The 19,685-nt window shown below is 37.0% G+C and overlaps 2 protein-coding genes across 2 annotated transcripts; both read left to right on the top strand.

The window, feature by feature from the left end:
* Positions 1 to 9,067: 9,067 nt before the first annotated feature.
* LOC119082869 (uncharacterized protein F54H12.2-like) lies at positions 9,068 to 10,453 on the top strand. Its single transcript, XM_037192530.1, has 2 exons — positions 9,068 to 9,474; positions 9,535 to 10,453. Exons 1-2 carry the CDS (start codon positions 9,068 to 9,070, stop codon positions 10,451 to 10,453), a joined length of 1,326 nt encoding a protein of 441 aa, XP_037048425.1.
* A 6,260-nt stretch (positions 10,454 to 16,713) lies between these two features.
* Positions 16,714 to 17,160, top strand: LOC119082867. The gene has a single exon (XM_037192529.1). The coding sequence runs from the start codon at positions 16,714 to 16,716 to the stop codon at positions 17,158 to 17,160; it is 447 nt and encodes a 148-aa protein (XP_037048424.1).
* Positions 17,161 to 19,685: the final 2,525 nt, after the last annotated feature.

Raw genomic sequence — 19,685 nt, 5'->3', positions numbered from 1 at the left:
ACAAGTGGTATAAAACGGTACCTTCCGACTACATTTTCGATAATGAGAGGGAGCTGGTTCAATATTGTCGTCTTGATGTTGAAATATTACGCAAGGCCTGCGAAATTTTTAGAAGTGATTTTTGGAGTGAAAATGAGATTGAACCGTTTATAGATGGATGCACAATTGCTGGCGCATGTAATAGGGTTTTTCGATCCAAATATTTAAAGCCCGATACAATCGGACTAGTTCCACCTAAAGGGTACAGGCTTTCGGAAAATCAGTCACATGTGGCTTTGAAATGGTTGTATCGTGTCGAAATGGAACATGATATTCAAATACAACATGCTGGAAGAGCTAAGGAATTTTACCACCCCTCTTTCGGTCATGTAGATGGGTACCATGCAGCGACAAATACTATTCTAGAGTTCGATGGTTGTTTTTATCACGGGTGCCCTTGCACACCCACTTATATTGATCGTTCAAGCTACAAAACCTTTGAAGAACAAAGAAACCGAAGGGAAGACACTATGGCAAAGCATAGAAAAATTCGACAGTCAGGTTTTAATCTAGAATTGAAGAGGGAATGTGATTTTTTAAAAGAAATGAAAGCAGAACCTGCGTTAAACGCGTTACTAGATGCCATGGTTCATGATGATGTGCCATTAAACCCTAGGGATGCATTTTATGGGGGGCGTACAAATGCAAATATTCTTTATTTTAAAGCAGATGAAAAGACGAAGATACATTATTTTGATATAAATTCGCTCTATCCATTTATTAACAAGACTTCTAAATGCATCGTTTCTCACCCCAAGGTTCACATAGGGAAAGATTGTATGGCGGTACCGTGGCAGAATATGGATGGCCTAATGAAAGTCACGGTTGCGCCCCCAAGAAAACTTGGTTTTCCAGTTCTTCCATACCGTCTACATAATAAACTGTTATTTTTCCTGTGCTATAAATGTGCTAAAGATCAAAGCAAAACTCCTTGCAATCATAGTGAAGAGGAACGTAAGTTTACAGGGACCTGGGTTATGGATGAGGTGAAATTAGCTATTTCAAAAGGGTATCAGGTCGTTAAAATTCATGAGATATGGGAGTATGAGGTGACTCAATACGACCCAGCAACACGTGAGGGTGGGTTTTTCTCTGATTTTATAAACCACTTTCTACAGATAAAAGCACAAGCCAGTGGATGGCCAAAATGGTGCCGCACAGATGAAGATCGTCAATCATATATAAAAGAATTTTTTGATCGTGAAGGTATTTTGTTAGACGAGTCCAAGATCAAATTTAATGCATCTTTAAGGTCAATGTCAAAAGTAATGCTAAACTCGTTCTGGGGTCGGTTCGGAATGCGGCATGACCTTACGCGAACAATGCTTATATCTGACGGGGAAACATTGCGAGACAAAATCTTAGATCCGAAATTGGAAATCCAAAGTGTTAATCCGATAAACGACGATTGTCTGTTGTTAAATTATAGGGAGAAAGAAGAGGCTCGAACGATGAATAATACCACGAATGTCGTAATTGCAAGTTTTACAACTTCTTATGCCCGTATGGAATTGTACAAATATCTAGATCTAGTAGGTCCAGAAAGAGTCTTATATTTTGATACTGACAGTATTATTTTTGTAACCAGGGAGGGAGAAAAAATGCCCGAGGTAGGTGATTTCCTCGGCCAAATGAAAGACGAACTTGAAGAGCACGGTCCGGGGGCTTACATTATTGAATTCGTATCTGGAGGCCCGAAAAATTATGCTATAAAAATTTTTGTACCGTCAACTGGAGCAATTATATGTAAAGTAAAAGTAAAGGGGATATCTTTAAACTATGAAACATCTAAACTGATTAACTTTGATGTAATGAAAGCAATGATTGTTGGAAATGATGATGATGATGAAAACGAAAAGAAAAAAAAAATAACAGGGCCTGTTGAAATTTATAATAATAGCATCAGGCGCACAAATGTGGCCGATGTTTATACTACGCGTGTAAAGAAAACGTATAGATTTAATTATACAAAAAGACAATTACAAGACGATTTTGCAACTCTACCATTCGGGTATTGAATTAATGTTTTTTAGATTATAACTATCTAGTAATAAGAGAATATTCTTAAGAAAATCTTGTACTTTAGTTTTAAATAAAATTGCTTTTTGATTTTCGAAAAACAGGTTTTTATTTTCATTTCCACAGTTCTAAACACCACATTTTTCTCCGAATCTAGGGTAGAAAACGGTTTTGAAAAGTCTCTCTGTGCAAGTTTTGATTGATAAACATATTGCACCCAGGGCTGAATGCCAATTTTTATTCCGTACCCAATCTCGCATGAATGCAAAAACAGCAATTTCGTCCGCTCTATAGATGTCTGATTTGCATTCAGCTTCTTCGTACGCCCTATCGTGTTCTCGAGCAATCGCATCATCAGTATCGATAGGTGTACCCGAATCCAGATCGTTTCCGGGGCCGAGGTAATTATGACCGGGGAATACAAACGAAGCCATATTTAATGTAGATGTTCGAAAAGACAAGACAATACTAAGGGTAAGAAAAACGAGTACTCCTTTTTATACCTTTTTTATTCGTACACTTAAAAAATCAGTTACATTTTCCATCCTAGTTATAAAAACTTTCATACATCGGTAGAGTTTTGAGGAATGAACTTCCAGTGATGATACCAGATACGACTTGATACCATAAATCCTCTTCTGCGACACCAACGGCTCTATGCGTACTTGCGTAGATTTCATAAATTTTTTCAGCCTCTGTCAACTGCCGGTTATCCCGCAAACTCTCTGCCAAATGCTCTTTAACTCTTGAAATCATTTCGGGATATTCACATGACATTTGTTCTCTCCGACGTAGCTCGTGACAAAAGCAGGCATTGTAGCGATAAAATTTTTCCAGATTGACTTGGTTCAGAACTATTGACTCTGCTGTGTTTTTGTCGGTAAGTTTCCAGACCATGTCTTCCGGTGCACGTACTGATGAAACTATAAAATCACTGTCCCCGTCAAACGGTTGTACGCCTTGAAGGAGTAGTTCGACAATATCGCAAAATACAAGGTTTTTCTCCAACGATGAAATGGTAAGATGATCACCGGTGGATGCATCGCAGATTTTCGTTGACGGTTTAAACGTTTCAGGATCAACGCCGATGATTATATATCGGGTAGCCGTATTGTTGAGATAAAATATTCTCTCGTCAAACATACGTGTGTCATGAGTCCACAGTTTACGCTTTTTTATTAAACAATTCTCGGCCATTTTCAGATTTTCACTAAATGATGTGCAACTTGGAAAAACTAACTTTACTCTGATGAGCTTTTCAAATAGAACCCCTTTATATAGATATTCAGAATTTCGCCCAACCCCACACACACAAGTAATAATAAGCGAAACAGGGCAAACCACCGATGATGATGAAAGAAATAAAAAGATTTTTCCTTTTCACTCACACTCTCAAAAAATTTATTCAAAAATTAAATCGGGAAAAAATACATTTTTTTTTAGTTGTAAAATGCAGAGTATGCCTTTAGAGATTCAAGGTATGGACGGTTGACGATGAGGCCAAGTCCAACAGGGTGATATAAGACATCAACTTCTTCCATGCACATATAGTTGCGAATCACGTTAATTCTTTCTCTCAGTGTCCATGCGGGATGCGAAATCATGTCGTTTTTGATAGTCTCCAAAATTGCTGGGTATTTAGTAGAGTTTTCTTGTCGCCGACGCGCTTCCTCGATAATGCATAAACGGCAGGCGAGCAAGTTTTGGAGGCTAACTTTGTGCAAAACTATTGACCCGAAACCGTTTATCTGCGTAATTTTCCAGACGTCGGTAACTAGCGGTTCAACGGTTACACCAGCATCGTCTTCCACAATGCCTTCACCATCAACAAGTATTTTGGCAAGGTGAAAAAAGTTTCCAATCGTGTCTGAAGTTGAAATGGTAACATGAGAGCCATTGGTCCTGTCGCAGATTTTCATGGTTGCTTGAAACGTCCCAGCATCGTTGCCAAGGATGATATACTTTGTAGTTGACTTGTTGAGGTAAATGTGTTTCTCGTCAAACATGCGTGCTTCATGGGTCCAGAGCTTATGATCAACTTTGCGCTTTTTCGTTGTTTCCATCAGCTTTGCGGCGTCCTCGGCCGAGGGTCTTGCCAAACCGAATGGTGCCAATTTTGACAATTCAACAATTTTCTCTGCCATTTTTGATATTAACTTTGAAATTAACTCGCGTTTAGCCTTTTCAAAATAGTTGTACAACTTGGTGAACTGATTTCACAATGATGACTTTTCAAAGAACTTATTCTCTTTATATACACACAATTTCACTCATCCCCTCCACAAGTGCATACGAGCTGGTTATATAATGATACAAAAAATGAGACAAAACATGTTCTTTTCCTCCCTCGCTTCACATCTTCTGCCATACAGGACACAGAGCAGGTTTCTGATTGGCGAAACATGTTCAAGATTCGACGAATGGAAAAAATGCATGATTTTCTCTCTCCCTCTGACGTCTCTTCTTCAGCACTGCATGTCATGAAACACGACATGATTGGTTGAAATACGTTTTCGGTCTAAAATGTTTTTCTGAAAGCCAATGCTATGGGAACTAAAATTTTGAATACTTCACATGACCATAAAATGGTCACGTGCCGAGCAAAATAAAATGTGCACGTGTCATAATAGAACATAGAAATTTTTCCCTACCCTTCATGTAAAATAAAGTAACTGGTTCAAAACCCGTACGGGTTTTGAACCGTTACTTTATTTTGATGTCCCCTCCCCTCCCCTCCCCTCCCCCTTTCCCACCCTTAAGGGCAGAGGACAGAGAGCAAAGGACACAACCCTCGGGGCGCGCGCGCGTGCGGTGTGAAAATGTCTATTGTAACTTTGAAATGATATGTATTATTCGAAATGGAGTTGAAGTGGAAACACCCGTTTACAGCAATGTTTGCTGGTCCAACGTCTTGCGGAAAGAGTACCCTTACAACGCGTTTTTTAAAATATCTAGACGTCGTCACAGATACAGATTTTTTTGAAATCATATATTGCGCGCCAGAGGCGAGTTATCCAGACCTGTCTCAGTGTAGAACGCCTGTGAAATTTATGGATTGCATTCCCGACGTAGAAATGTTTTCGGACAAGAAACCCCGGGTTATCGTCCTAGATGATATGATGGCTCAAGCGGCTGGAGATGAACGTGTAGTTGAAATTTTTACGCGTCATAGTCATCATATGGGGCTTTCAACTATATTCATTGCCCAAAATATTTTTCACAAAGGAAAGGGGATGCGCGATATTTCATTAAATTGTCATTACATCGTAGCGTTCAAGTCACCCCGAGATAGAGGGCAAATTTCATCATTGGCGCGCCAAATTAGCCCAGGAAATACAAAATATATCAGTGAGATATTTGAAGATGCTACCAGCGTGCCATACGGATACCTCGTCATGGACTTGACACAAGGGACACCCGATCATTTACGATACCGGACAAACATATTCCCCGATGATAATCCAACGAACGTTGTTTATGTACCCAAAACCTTTCACCTATAAAAGCCTCCGTCATTGGATCATTCTCTCATTCTCGAGAATGGCATCAGTGAAGAAACATCTTCCGCTTCTGCAAATCGTCCAGTCGTCCAAGCCGAAGCTAAGAAAAAGCATAATTTCAAATTGCGGTTTGGATCTGATAAAGACGATTGATGAGTGCATTTACAACACACTGAACGGAAATATTCATTTAACAGACAGTGAAAAGAAAAGTTTAATCAAGTTTAAAAGTATTTTGCGCAAGGTCTTGAAAGCGAAAGGTGGTTTAAAAACCAAAAAGAAAATAATTTGCCAATCTGGTGGATCATTTTTACCATCACTTTTGCAACCGATTGTAGCAGCAGGTGTAGCACAGTTTTTGGCTAAAAAATGAAACATGCACGGAAAATGATTCTAGTTGACGCGAGCAGTCATGGAGCTGTCACCCCGGAATCCCAGAATTTGAGCAAAAACATTGACCCATTGACACAGGCCATCAAGTCGCTGGCGAATTCTGCACAGTTTAATAGAACTCATTTCGGGCCGAGTACAACTACAGTTTCGCGGCTGAACAACGAATTGGATCAGATTTTAGAGCGAAAAGATTTGGATCCTGCATCTAAACTTAAATTATACTCGCAGGAACTCCAACGATTTCTGTTTATCCATCGGGACAGGGAGCCGAAAGTTGAGCGGAGAACGACAAATGATGACGCTAGAGGACGTTTACCCCAGCCTGTGCAACGAGCTGACTACAACATCGGCGATAACAACGACGACAACATTGACATGCTGTCGGAAGCTGGCACCGAATATGTTGATGTCGATATGCAGTCACTACCCGATTCAGAGTTGGGTGCTGTTGGCGGATATCCACGAGGCCCAGTTCAACTTTCAACTCCGCCGAGACAACCAGTAATTCGCTCCGAAACAGAAGAAGATTTTTCAACAACCAAAAAAAGACCTTCTTCATCTCCGTCATCAAGACCCAAAAGATTTAAAAGTAATTTACCCCGAACCACACCAAAACAGGATATTTTACGTAAAAATAGAACGTTGAAACGTTGGGGTGAATTTGACTATTTTGAGAATTGGGTTAAAAAAACAAGAAGTAGAAGAAAGAAATGAATAAAACAAATGTAAAAAGGTTGGGAAAAATATACTATGACCCTAAACATCATGCGTCTTTTTCTACCGTTGACAAATTGTGGAAAGCTGCGGGTAAGAAAATCCCCAAGAAAACTGTCACCGAATGGTTACTCGCCCAAGATACTTACACCAGACACAAGCCGAAACGAGTTCGTTTTCAACGAAACTGTTACATTGTAAGTAATATTGGTGAATTGTATGAAGCAGACTTGGCCATATTTCCTGAAGAGTATTCCAAATACAACGACGGTGTAAAATATCTACTTGTGGTGATTGATTGTTTCAGCAAGTTTATGTTTGTGGAACCGCTAAAAAGAAAAACGACCGAGGCTGTAATTGCAGCATTCAAAAACATTTTTCGGCGTTCAGATATCAGATGTGAACGTTTACAAACGGACAAGGGTGGAGAATTCGATTCCAAGAAATTTCGAGATTTTATGAAATTGAACAACATTAAATTCAACGTAACAAATAACCCAGACACGAAGGCAAGCATAGCCGAACGATCATTGCGTACATTGAAAGGAAAAATGTATAAATATTTCACTTATGCAAACACTTTTCGATATATTGACGTTCTGAGTGACATTGTGCATTCATACAATAATGGGTATCACAGAAGCATTAAAATGGCTCCGCTTGAAGTTAACGACAAAAATATTTTACAAGTGTATAGAAATATTAGAAAATCCCAAATGGGAAATGTTAAAAAACGGGAAAGACGGTCAGCACCCAAATATAAAATCGGCGATTATGTTCGAATAACCAAAGAGAAAAACGTGTTTGGTAAAGGGTTTACGCCGAACTTCACCGAAGAGCTGTTCAAGATAAAGTCGATAGCCCTTAGAACACCGGTTGTCTACTACATCGAAGATTTGGCTGGAGAGGAAATTACCGGAACATTTTACGAAGCAGAGCTTCAAAAAGTAATTCGTAATGAGGGCGCTGCACAAGCTATCGAAAAGATTATAAAACAGCGGCGACGCGGCAAAACCGTTCAGTATTTCGTGAAATTTCGAGGGTATCCTAGTAAATTCAACTGTTGGGTCAATTCTTCAGCAATTTTGCCAATATGAGTGACTTTTACATGACACTGATGTCAAACAGCTCTATGTCTATTTATCCGGACAATAAAACTAGCTCATTTACCGTTCTTATTCCCCGAAATATGAATTTGGTCGGCGATTGGGAAGTTGGACTTGCTGAAATCCAGTATCCGTACGCTTTTTTTACGGTGCAGACTGGAGAAAATAAATTTAAAATACAAACGCATACCGTCACGGAAAAATTCATCAAATCGAAAGGGAAGGAAACTCCTGAAAAAAATGGATAACATTGCAAATCACGCCCGGCTTCTATGGTGATGTCAGAGAGATAATTCAGGCTATAAACGATGCCATTCGGAAAGAAACAAAACTTGGCGACTTTTTGCAAATTGACGATAAAACAAAGCGTGTTTCCATGAAGGGAGGATATGCGCCTAAAATAGGCGATTTGTTGATTGCCGCGTTAAAATTTCATGGTCGTTTAGCACTACAACTTGGATACCGACCCGGTGAAGAAGTTAAGATGGGACTTATGGCACCACATCCAACAAATTTGGAAAGTGGCATCCCAGCCATAATGCTCATTTATTGTGACATCATAGAGCCGCAAATAATTGGAGATTCATGGTCAAAAGTATTGAGAACTGTAAATACATCAGATGGGTCAGTGGCGCTTTTTTCAAAACCATGCAGCGTTGAATTTGCTCAACTTCAGTATATTCCGATCCAAACGAAGCAATTCCAAACAATCAGAATCGATATAAGGGACGTCGCAGGCAAACTATTGCCATTCCAGTACGGAACGTTGAGCGTTAAACTTCACTTTAAAAAGAGAAACTAAGTGTGGAAAAAATGGACCAGGATCTACTCGTTCGCTACTATATGGAGCAGGCCGGCTCTGGATTTGGAGAATTTTATTCGGGACCTATTTATCAACGAGGCTATGGTATTGGATCTTTTTTAGGTGGCTTGTTCAAAACAGTGTTACCTGTTTTGAAAAGAGGTGGAGCTGTTGTAGGCAGGGAAGTTTTAAAAAATGGTAACAACTTTCTAAACGATGTGCGGAATAACGTTAATCCAAGTACTGCACTGCATAAAAGAGTGAGAGAGACAGTTGACAACCTTAAGAGAAAGCTGATGTACGGTGATGGATTTAAAGTCGAACGCTCTACTAAAAAACGTCAGTTGGGTGTTAAACCTCGTAAAGTGAAGGTTAAAAGGAACAGAAAAGTTAAACCTAATAATAATAAAGTGAAATCGGGAAAAGTTACTAAAAGGAAAAAGAAGTCGACAAAATCAAAGATAAATACGGATATATTCAACTTTTAAAATATCATGGCTTTTATCAATCGTGCGACCGCTTTAAACGTCAAATCGGAGCTGGACATTTTCAGTAAACTTCCAATTCAAACCACCGTAGAAAGCGGTGCTCTTCATAGCTATAGACCGGTAACTTCGATTTCAAATGAGGGTCCTGTAGAATTTGTAGTTAGCGGCACCAGTAACGATGAATACTTGGATCTGGGCAGAGTTTACATTTATGTAAAGGTGAGACTAACAACTATGGTCCCGCCAGCAGTGCCAGGGCAACCAGCACCGATACCCGGTACCGTTGGTCCTGTCAACAACTGGTTGCATTCCATGTTTTCGCAAGTGGACGTATATTTGAATCAAAAATGCATTACTCCACCCAGCAATTGCTACCCGTATCGTGCTTATATTGAAAACCTTTTGAATTATAGGTAGTACACTTGTTCATTTTCGATTTTTGTAAGTTTTATAAAAAATTGTCCGTATTGCAGCTCTGAAAGTAAAAAAACACATCTTTCTTCCGGAGTGTGGGCAGACGATACTGCAAATAATATGGACATTGCAGGCAATGCTAATGTTGGTTTTACCGCTCGACGGGAACTGACTAGACATAACCAGGATGTCGAATTATATGGGCCTCTTCACTGCGATTTATTCAACGTCGACAAATATTTGATTAATGGTGTCGAAATGACGATCAAGATGAATAGAGCCAATCAGCTCTTTCACATAATGGGAACAGCCAATTCAGTGGGATTATTTGAATTAAAAGATGCAGTTTTGTTTGTACGCAAAGTAAAAATTGCACCGGGAACTCTACTTGCACACCATAAGGTTTTGAACACTGCTACCGCAAAGTACCCAATAAATCGTGTTGATATTCGTACAATGACTATACCTCAAAATACGCAGTCAAAGACGTTGGACAATATCTTCCTCGGGACGCTTCCGAAACGATGCGTTCTTGGATTCGTCAGCACCGAAGCATTTAACGGTTCCTTAACAACAAATCCATTCAACTTCACTTCCTTTAACTACATTTCAGTCGGATTCTACCTCGATTCCGTGGCTGTGCCCACAAAGCCATTTAACTGCGACTTTGCAACGAATCAATACATTCGAGCATACCACTCACTATTCGAGGGAAGTAACATTAACCACTCAGATATCGGAAACAACATAAGCCGCGTTGATTACCCGAACGGATACGCTCTACTTGCTGTCGATTTTACACCCGATTTGTGCTCGTCAGCGACTCACGTCTCATTACCGAAAACGGGTTCGTTGCGTATAGACGTTCGTTTTGCCGCCCCTCTTGCTCAATCAATTACTGCAATAGTTTTTGCTGAATTTGACGGTTTAATTGAAATTGACCAGTATAGAAACATTGTAACCGACTACAGTTGTTAAAAAATGAACACATCGGAATTGCAAAATTTTTTGGATCTCACCAACACCAACCGGAATTGCAAAACGATTGTGTGTGCAATCGATCAACTGGCGGAGATGAAAATTGATAAAAAATTCGAGTACGGTTTCGTGGTGAATTTATCTCACTCATCTGAGCCTGGCACCCACTGGACAGGACTATACATTAAAACGACAAGAGGAAAATTACATGCCAACTACTTTGATAGCTACGGTTTCCCACCAAAAAGCTATTACATACGCGACTTTGTAAAAAATAATTGCGAAAGCTTTAAATATAACGACCTTCAGGTTCAACAATTGTCGTCAAAAGTTTGTGGAATGTATGCTGCGTGTTTTATCCTTCACATGTCAAGTAAAGGAACCTTACAAACATTTGTCAAAAAATTTTCACAGAAATTACATTTAAACGATATATTTATTCAAAAGAATTACAATTACATAATGCGAAATAGCGAAGTAAGAAAATTTCTGGCATTTAAGAAACAAAATTTAGAACTTAAGAGAAAAAATTTGAAGAAAAAAATGATGAGTTTTGTTCGCACCAGATATTTTTAAGAAAAATTTTTAAGAATTTTTGTATTTGAAAAATAAAATATAAAATAAATATTGTGTGTGTGTGGTTTTATAAAAAAAAAAAAAAAAATGTTTTATTTCAAATGAAGAGGGGATGTGACGAGAAAATGGTATAAAACTCTTGTTTTCTCTCTCCGTTGATTCAGTTGTGTTTAGGATTTACTCTAACAAAGACAGACCGGAATGGCTGAAAGTTTGAAAAATTTGTACCATGAGCGTGGTTTATTACGAGAGAAAAAAGTGAAAATTGGAACAGAGTTTACCGAATATCTGACAATCGGTATTGATCCTGTTTCGTTGCAACCAATGATACGAATTTGCAACGCCGATGGATCTACTACAACACATGTCTCGTTCACTGCACCTAATTTTGGTTCATTTATAATGCACCTTCGGCAAAAATTGGAAGCTGAAGACGAGTGGGTATGGGACTCCTCAGGCGACCCTGGTGTGACTGTAGAGTCGGTATCGACCGATTTTGCTACCTGAAATCCAAATCTGGTGAAAAAGTGACTATTTCCATCGAAGCGGCCCATCAAGTTGCGTATAACAAAACTGACGAAATATACCAAAGCTCCAGAGAGTATGTTTACGACTACGTAACTTATAAACCAGCAATCAAAAAACATTTCATCAATGCATACCGGAAACATTTTGAGGAAAATTTCAAGCAAGTAAAAAATTGTGCTAAATTGTCCAAATATTTAGGACTTGAATAACTACTGTAAACAATTTCTAAGAACAAAAATGAATAAATAAAAAAAATTTGGTTCCAATAAAAAACATTTTTTAATTTCGTACGAAAAGTCTTTCACTCAGTTCGTTTTCCATTTTCGCTGATTAAATAAATTTCTTCTTGCCACTTTAAAAAAATGTTTTTCGAATGTAATGAACGCCCTCATTTAAACGCACTCATTCGAGTGCACCCATTTTCGATGACATTTACGAAATGCTAATACTGTCACAGCTGTCATGGTACATTTTGAACATAACCAAACACTTACTATTCGCGCTACTGCAACCCTGAGACTTATTTCTTTCTTGAAAAAAATTCACCAGGTACCGGACTAAGCTGAGCCTATATCATTTCACTTTTTCAATCAATGATCAATATATTGCTGTATCTCGTCATATTGAAGGTGTGACGATTTCATAAAAGAGGGGGTGCACAATATTGTTCTCATTCCGTCACGGTCAATTAGTTTTTCTGTGCAAACAGAATGCATTATCAATGCGGGATATAAAAATGATAAAATTGACGAAATCATTTTCATTTTATTGACTCATATTGTGATTTGATTGAAACGTATCAATAAAAATGCGGATATACCCATTGTATTGTTGAGGTTTTCTCATAAAAAACAATCACAATAGGGAAGCGAAATACCTAGCTGATTAGGAATTGTTTCATGGTCATAAACAACAATATTTTTGACATCTCAATAATGGGGGGGTGAAAGCTTTTGAATAGAAGATAGCTTATTTATGTGTGGAATCTAGGTCATTAATTTTTTACATGGGAAAATGGACGGGAGTCAAATAAATGTTATGATTTTTTTTTATGAGAAAACTTTGATTGAGATGATTCAATAAATGGCACTAACGAATCAATATGCTAGAGATCATTCAATAAAAATATTACCAATAGTGCGAAAATTTTTGCATTGACACGTGTTCCCAATATCATTTTCACCTATTCAATCACTGATCAATATTGAAATGCAGCTGCAGTATGAGAAAACGCATCATATCTCATCATATTGAAGGTGCGAGAAGTTCATAAAAGAGGGGTGCACAATATTGCACTCATTCCGTCACGGTCAAATAGTTTTTCAGTGCAAACAGAATGCTTTTATCATTGCGAGATATACAAAATGATAAAAATGATGAAATCATTTTCATTGACTCGTATTGTGATTTTGATTGAAACGTATCAATAAAAATGCGGATGTTCCCATTGTAATGTTGGTATTGTTGAGGTTTTACACAAAAACAATCACAACACATTAGGGAAGCGGAAATAACTATTTTGATTAGGGATTGTTTCAAGGTCGTAAACAACCATATTTTGACATCTCGATAATGAGCGCGAAATCTGGTGAATAGAAGAAGGATTATTTATGCATGGACGCTAGGACATTAATTTTACACGCGTGAATGAATGGGAGTCAAAATATGTTTTTGATGAGAAAACTCTTAATGAGTTGATTATTCAATAAAACTATTATCGTAAACAATCACATTTTTTTGACACCTCAATAATGAGGTCGGTACATCAATTTTACACGCGTGAATGAATGGGAGTCAAAATATGTTTTTGATGAGAAAACTCTTAATGAGTTGATTCAATAAAACTCTTAATGAGTTGATTCAATAAAACTATTATCGTAAACAATCACATTTTTTGACACCTCAATAATGAGGTCGGTATCTGTTGAATAGAAGAAAGATTATTTATGTGTGGACGCGAGGTACTCAATAAAACTATTACCAACACGTGAACGTTTTTATTACATACACGTGCGCATTTTCTATCGTGGGAAAAAAATAGAAAAAGTGTACCAAAAAAGACGACACATCTACTCACATTTACAACCAACTGAGGTAAAAGCAAAATAAAATGATCGAGTCTGGTTTTTGACAATTGAAATTCAATTGTCAAAAACCAGACTCGATCATTTTTTTTACTTTCATTTAAAAAAAACTTTTAGTTTCTAAGATTTTCAATTTTTTTATTTACATGTAAAAAAATTCATATGGATATTTTGAACACAATAATGTAGGCAAGTGAGTTTTTAATGTGGTTCAACGGTGCGCAGTGGTTAGTGAAAAAACACATTTTCAACCAACTAAAAAGCCTTTTAGTTTCTAAGATTTTCAATTTTTTTTAATTACATGTAAAAAAATTCATTTGGATATCTTGAACAAAATAATGTAGGCAAGTGAATTTTTAGTGTGTTTCAACGGTGCGCAGAGTTTAGTGAAAAAATATTTTTACAACCAGCTAAAAAACTTTTTAATTTCTGAAATTTTCAATTTTTTTTTATTTACGTGTAAAAAAATTCATTTGGATATTTTGAACAAAAAAATGTAGGCAAGTGATTTTTTAATGTGTTTCAACGGTGCGCAGTGGTTAGTGAAAAAACACATTTACAACCAGCTAAAAAACTTTTTAATTTCTGAAATTTTCAATTTTTTTTTATTTACATGTAAAAAAAATCATTTGGATATTTTGAACAAAATAATGTATGCAAGTGACTTTTTAGTGTGTTTCAACGGTGCGCAGTGGTTAGCGAAAAAACACATTTACAACCAGCTAAAAAACTTTTTAATTTCTGAAATTTTCAATTTTTTTTATTTACATGTAAAAAAATTCATTTGGATATTTTGAACAAAATAATGTAGGCAAGTGATTTTTTGGTGTGTTTCAACGGTGCGCAGTGGTTAGTGAAAAAACACATTTTCAACCAATTAAAAAGCCTTTTAGTTTCTAAGATTTTCAATTTTTTTTTAATTACATGTAAAAAATTCATTTGGATATCTTGAACAAAATAATGTAGGCAAGTGAATTTTTAGTGTGTTTCAACGGTGCGCAGTGGTTAGTGAAAAAACACATTTTCAACCAACTAAAAAGCCTTTTAGTTTCTAAGATTTTCAATTTTTTTTAATTACATGTAAAAAAATTCATTTGGATATCTTGAACAAAATAATGTAGGCAAGTGAATTTTTAGTGTGTTCCAACGGTGCGCAGTGGTTAGTGAAAAAACACATTTACAACCAGCTAAAAAACTTTTTAATTTCTGAAATTTTCAATTTTTTTTATTTACGTGTAAAAAAATTCATTTGGATATTTTGAACAAAATAATGTATGCAAGTGAGTTTTTAGTGTGTTTCAACAGTGCGCAGAGGTTAGTGAAAAAACACTTTTACAACCAACTAAAAAACCTTTTAAAGTGGAAGCATTGTCTAAAAAACCTTTTAGTTTCTAAGATTTTCAATTTTTTTTTATTTACATGTAAAAAAATTCATTTGGATATTTTGAACAAAATAATATAGGCAAGTGAGTTTTTGTTGTGTTTCAACAGTGCGCTGTTGTTAGTGAAAAAACACATTTACAACCAGCTAAAAAACTTTTTAATTTCTGAAATTTTCAATTTTTTTATTTACGTGTAAAGAAATTCATTTGGATATTTTGAACAAAATAATGTAGGCAAGTGATTTTTTGGTGTGTTTCAACGGTGCGCTGTTGTTAGTGAGAAAACACATTTACAATTAACTAAAAAACCTTTTAGTTTCTAAGATTTTCAATTTTTTTTATTTACATGTAAAAAGATTCATTTGGATATTTTGAACAAAATAATGTAGGCAAGTGATTTTTTAGTGTGTTTCAACGGTGCGCAGTGGTTAGTGAAAAAACACATTTTCAACCAATTAAAAAGCCTTTTAGTTTCTAAGATTTTCAATTTTTTTTAATTACATGTTAAAAAATTCATTTAAATATCTTGAAAAAAATAATGTAGGCCAGTGAATTTTTAGTGTGTTTCAACGGTGCGCAGAGTTTAGTGAAAAAATATTTTTACAACCAGCTAGAAAACTTTTTAATTTCTGAAATTTTCAATTTTTTTATTTACGTGTAAAAAAATTTATTTGGATATTTTGAACAAAATAATGTAGGCAGGTGATTTTTTAGTGTGTTTCAACGGTGCGCAGTGGTTAGTGAAAAAACATATTGACAACCAACTAAAAAACCTTTTAGTTTCTAAGATTTTTAATTTTTTCTATTTACATGTAAAAAAAATCATTTGGATATTTTGAACAAAATAATGTATTCAAGTGAGTTTTTGGTGTGTTTCAACGGTGCGCTTTTTGCTAATGAAAAAACACATTTACAACCAGCTAAAAAACCTTTTAATTTCTGAAATTTTCAATTTTTTTAAATAGAACGTTGAAACGTTGGGGTGAATTTGACTATTTGAGAATTGGGTTAAAAAAACAAGAAGTAGAAGAAAGAAATGAATAAAACAAATGTAAAAAGGTTGGGAAAAATATACTATGACCCTAAACATCATGCGTCTTTTTCTACCGTTGACAAATTGTGGAAAGCTGCGGGTAAGAAAATCCCCAAGAAAACTGTCACCGAATGGTTACTCGCCCAAGATACTTACACCAGACACAAGCCGAAACGAGTTCGTTTTCAACGAAACTGTTACATTGTAAGTAATATTGGTGAATTGTATGAAGCAGACTTGGCCATATTTCCTGAAGAGTATTCCAAATACAACGACGGTGTAAAATATCTACTTGTGGTGATTGATTGTTTCAGCAAGTTTATGTTTGTGGAACCGCTAAAAAGAAAAACGACCGAGGCTGTAATTGCAGCATTCAAAAACATTTTTCGGCGTTCAGATATCAGATGTGAACGTTTACAAACGGACAAGGGTGGAGAATTCGATTCCAAGAAATTTCGAGATTTTATGAAATTGAACAACATTAAATTCAACGTAACAAATAACCCAGACACGAAGGCAAGCATAGCCGAACGATCATTGCGTACATTGAAAGGAAAAATGTATAAATATTTCACTTATGCAAACACTTTTCGATATATTGACGTTCTGAGTGACATTGTGCATTCATACAATAATGGGTATCACAGAAGCATTAAAATGGCTCCGCTTGAAGTTAACGACAAAAATATTTTACAAGTGTATAGAAATATTAGAAAATCCCAAATGGGAAATGTTAAAAAACGGGAAAGACGGTCAGCACCCAAATATAAAATCGGCGATTATGTTCGAATAACCAAAGAGAAAAACGTGTTTGGTAAAGGGTTTACGCCGAACTTCACCGAAGAGCTGTTCAAGATAAAGTCGATAGCCCTTAGAACACCGGTTGTCTACTACATCGAAGATTTGGCTGGAGAGGAAATTACCGGAACATTTTACGAAGCAGAGCTTCAAAAAGTAATTCGTAATGAGGGCGCTGCACAAGCTATCGAAAAGATTATAAAACAGCGGCGACGCGGCAAAACCGTTCAGTATTTCGTGAAATTTCGAGGGTATCCTAGTAAATTCAACTGTTGGGTCAATTCTTCAGCAATTTTGCCAATATGAGTGACTTTTACATGACACTGATGTCAAACAGCTCTATGTCTATTTATCCGGACAATAAAACTAGCTCATTTACCGTTCTTATTCCCCGAAATATGAATTTGGTCGGCGATTGGGAAGTTGGACTTGCTGAAATCCAGTATCCGTACGCTTTTTTTACGGTGCAGACTGGAGAAAATAAATTTAAAATACAAACGCATACCGTCACGGAAAAATTCATCAAATCGAAAGGGAAGGAAACTCCTGAAAAAAAATGGATAACATTGCAAATCACGCCCGCTTCTATGGTGATGTCAGAGAGATAATTCAGGCTATAAACGATGCCATTCGGAAAGAAACAAAACTTGGCGACTTTTTGCAAATTGACGATAAAACAAAGCGTGTTTCCATGAAGGGAGGATATGCGCCTAAAATAGGCGATTTGTTGATTGCCGCGTTAAAATTTCATGGTCGTTTAGCACTACAACTTGGATACCGACCCGGTGAAGAAGTTAAGATGGGACTTATGGCACCACATCCAACAAATTTGGAAAGTGGCATCCCAGCCATAATGCTCATTTATTGTGACATCATAGAGCCGCAAATAATTGGAGATTCATGGTCAAAAGTATTGAGAACTGTAAATACATCAGATGGGTCAGTGGCGCTTTTTTCAAAACCATGCAGCGTTGAATTTGCTCAACTTCAGTATATTCCGATCCAAACGAAGCAATTCCAAACAATCAGAATCGATATAAGGGACGTCGCAGGCAAACTATTGCCATTCCAGTACGGAACGTTGAGCGTTAAACTTCACTTTAAAAAGAGAAACTAAGTGTGGAAAAAATGGACCAGGATCTACTCGTTCGCTACTATATGGACAGGCCGCTCTGATTTGGAGAATTTTATTCGGGACCTATTTATCAACGAGGCTATGGTATTGGATCTTTTTAGGTGGCTTGTTCAAAACAGTGTTACCTGTTTGAAAAGAGGTGGAGCTGTTGTAGGCAGGGAATTTTAAAAAATGTAACAACTTTCTAAACGATGTGCGGAATAACGTAATCCAAGTACTGCACTGCATAAAAGAGTGAGAGAGACAGTTGACAACCTTAAGAGAAAGCTGATGTACGGTGATGGATTTAAAGTCGAACGCTCTACTAAAAAACGTCAGTTGGGTGTTAAACCTCGTAAAGTGAAGGTTAAAAGGAACAGAAAAGTTAAACCTAATAATAATAAAGTGAAATCGGGAAAGTTACTAAAAGGAAAAAGAATCGACAAAATCAAAGATAAATACGGATATATTCAACTTTTAAAATATCATGGCTTTTATCAATCGTGCGACCGCTTTAAACGTCAAATCGGAGCTGGACATTTTCAGTAAACTTCCAATTCAAACCACCGTAGAAAGCGGTGCTCTTCATAGCTATAGACCGGTAACTTCGATTTCAAATGAGGGTCCTGTAGAATTTGTAGTTAGCGGCACCAGTAACGATGAATACTTGGATCTGGGCAGAGTTTACATTTATGTAAAGGTGAGACTAACAACTATGGTCCCGCCAGCAGTGCCAGGCAACCAGCACCGATACCCGGTACCGTTGGTCCTGTCAACAACTGGTTGCATTCCATGTTTTCGCAAGTGGACGTATATTTGAATCAAAAATGCATTACTCCACCCAGCAATTGCTACCCGTATCGTGCTTATATTGAAAACCTTTTGAATTATAGTAGTACACTTGTTCATTTTCGATTTTGTAAGTTTTATAAAAAATTGTCCGTATTGCAGCTCTGAAAGTAAAAAAACACATCTTTCTTCCGGAGTGTGGCAGACGATACTGCAAATAATATGGACATTGCAGGCAATGCTAATGTTGGTTTTACCGCTCGACGGAACTGACTAGACATAACCAGGATGTCGAATTATATGGGCCTCTTCACTGCGATTTATTCAACGTCGACAAATATTTGATTAATGGTGTCGAAATGACGATCAAGATGAATAGAGCCAATCAGCTCTTTCACATAATGGGAACAGCCAATTCAGTGGATTATTTGAATTAAAAGATGCAGTTTTGTTTGTACGCAAGTAAAAATTGCACCGGGAACTCTACTTGCACACCATAAGGTTTTGAACACTGCTACCGCAAAGTACCCAATAAATCGTGTTGATATTCGTACAATGACTATACCTCAAAATACGCAGTCAAAGACGTTGGACAATATCTTCCTCGGACGCTTCCGAACGATGCGTTCTTGGATTCGTCAGCACCGAAGCATTTAACGGTTCCTTAACAACAAATCCATTCAACTTCACTTCCTTTAACTACATTTCAGTCGGATTCTACCTCGATTCCGTGCTGTGCCCACAAACATTTAACTGCGACTTTGCAACGAATCAATACATTCGAGCATACCACTCACTATCGAGGGAAGTAACATTAACCACTCAGATATCGGAAACAACATAAGCCGCGTTGATTACCCGAACGATACGCTCTACTTGCTGTCGATTTTACACCCGATTTGTGCTCGTCAGCGACTCACGTCTCATT

Source organism: Bradysia coprophila, unplaced genomic scaffold (assembly GCF_014529535.1).
Source record: "Bradysia coprophila strain Holo2 unplaced genomic scaffold, BU_Bcop_v1 contig_497, whole genome shotgun sequence".
Taxonomy (NCBI): domain Eukaryota; kingdom Metazoa; phylum Arthropoda; class Insecta; order Diptera; family Sciaridae; genus Bradysia; species Bradysia coprophila.
Note: the sequence above shows the minus strand (reverse complement) of the source record. Positions and strands in the feature narration are given on the sequence as shown.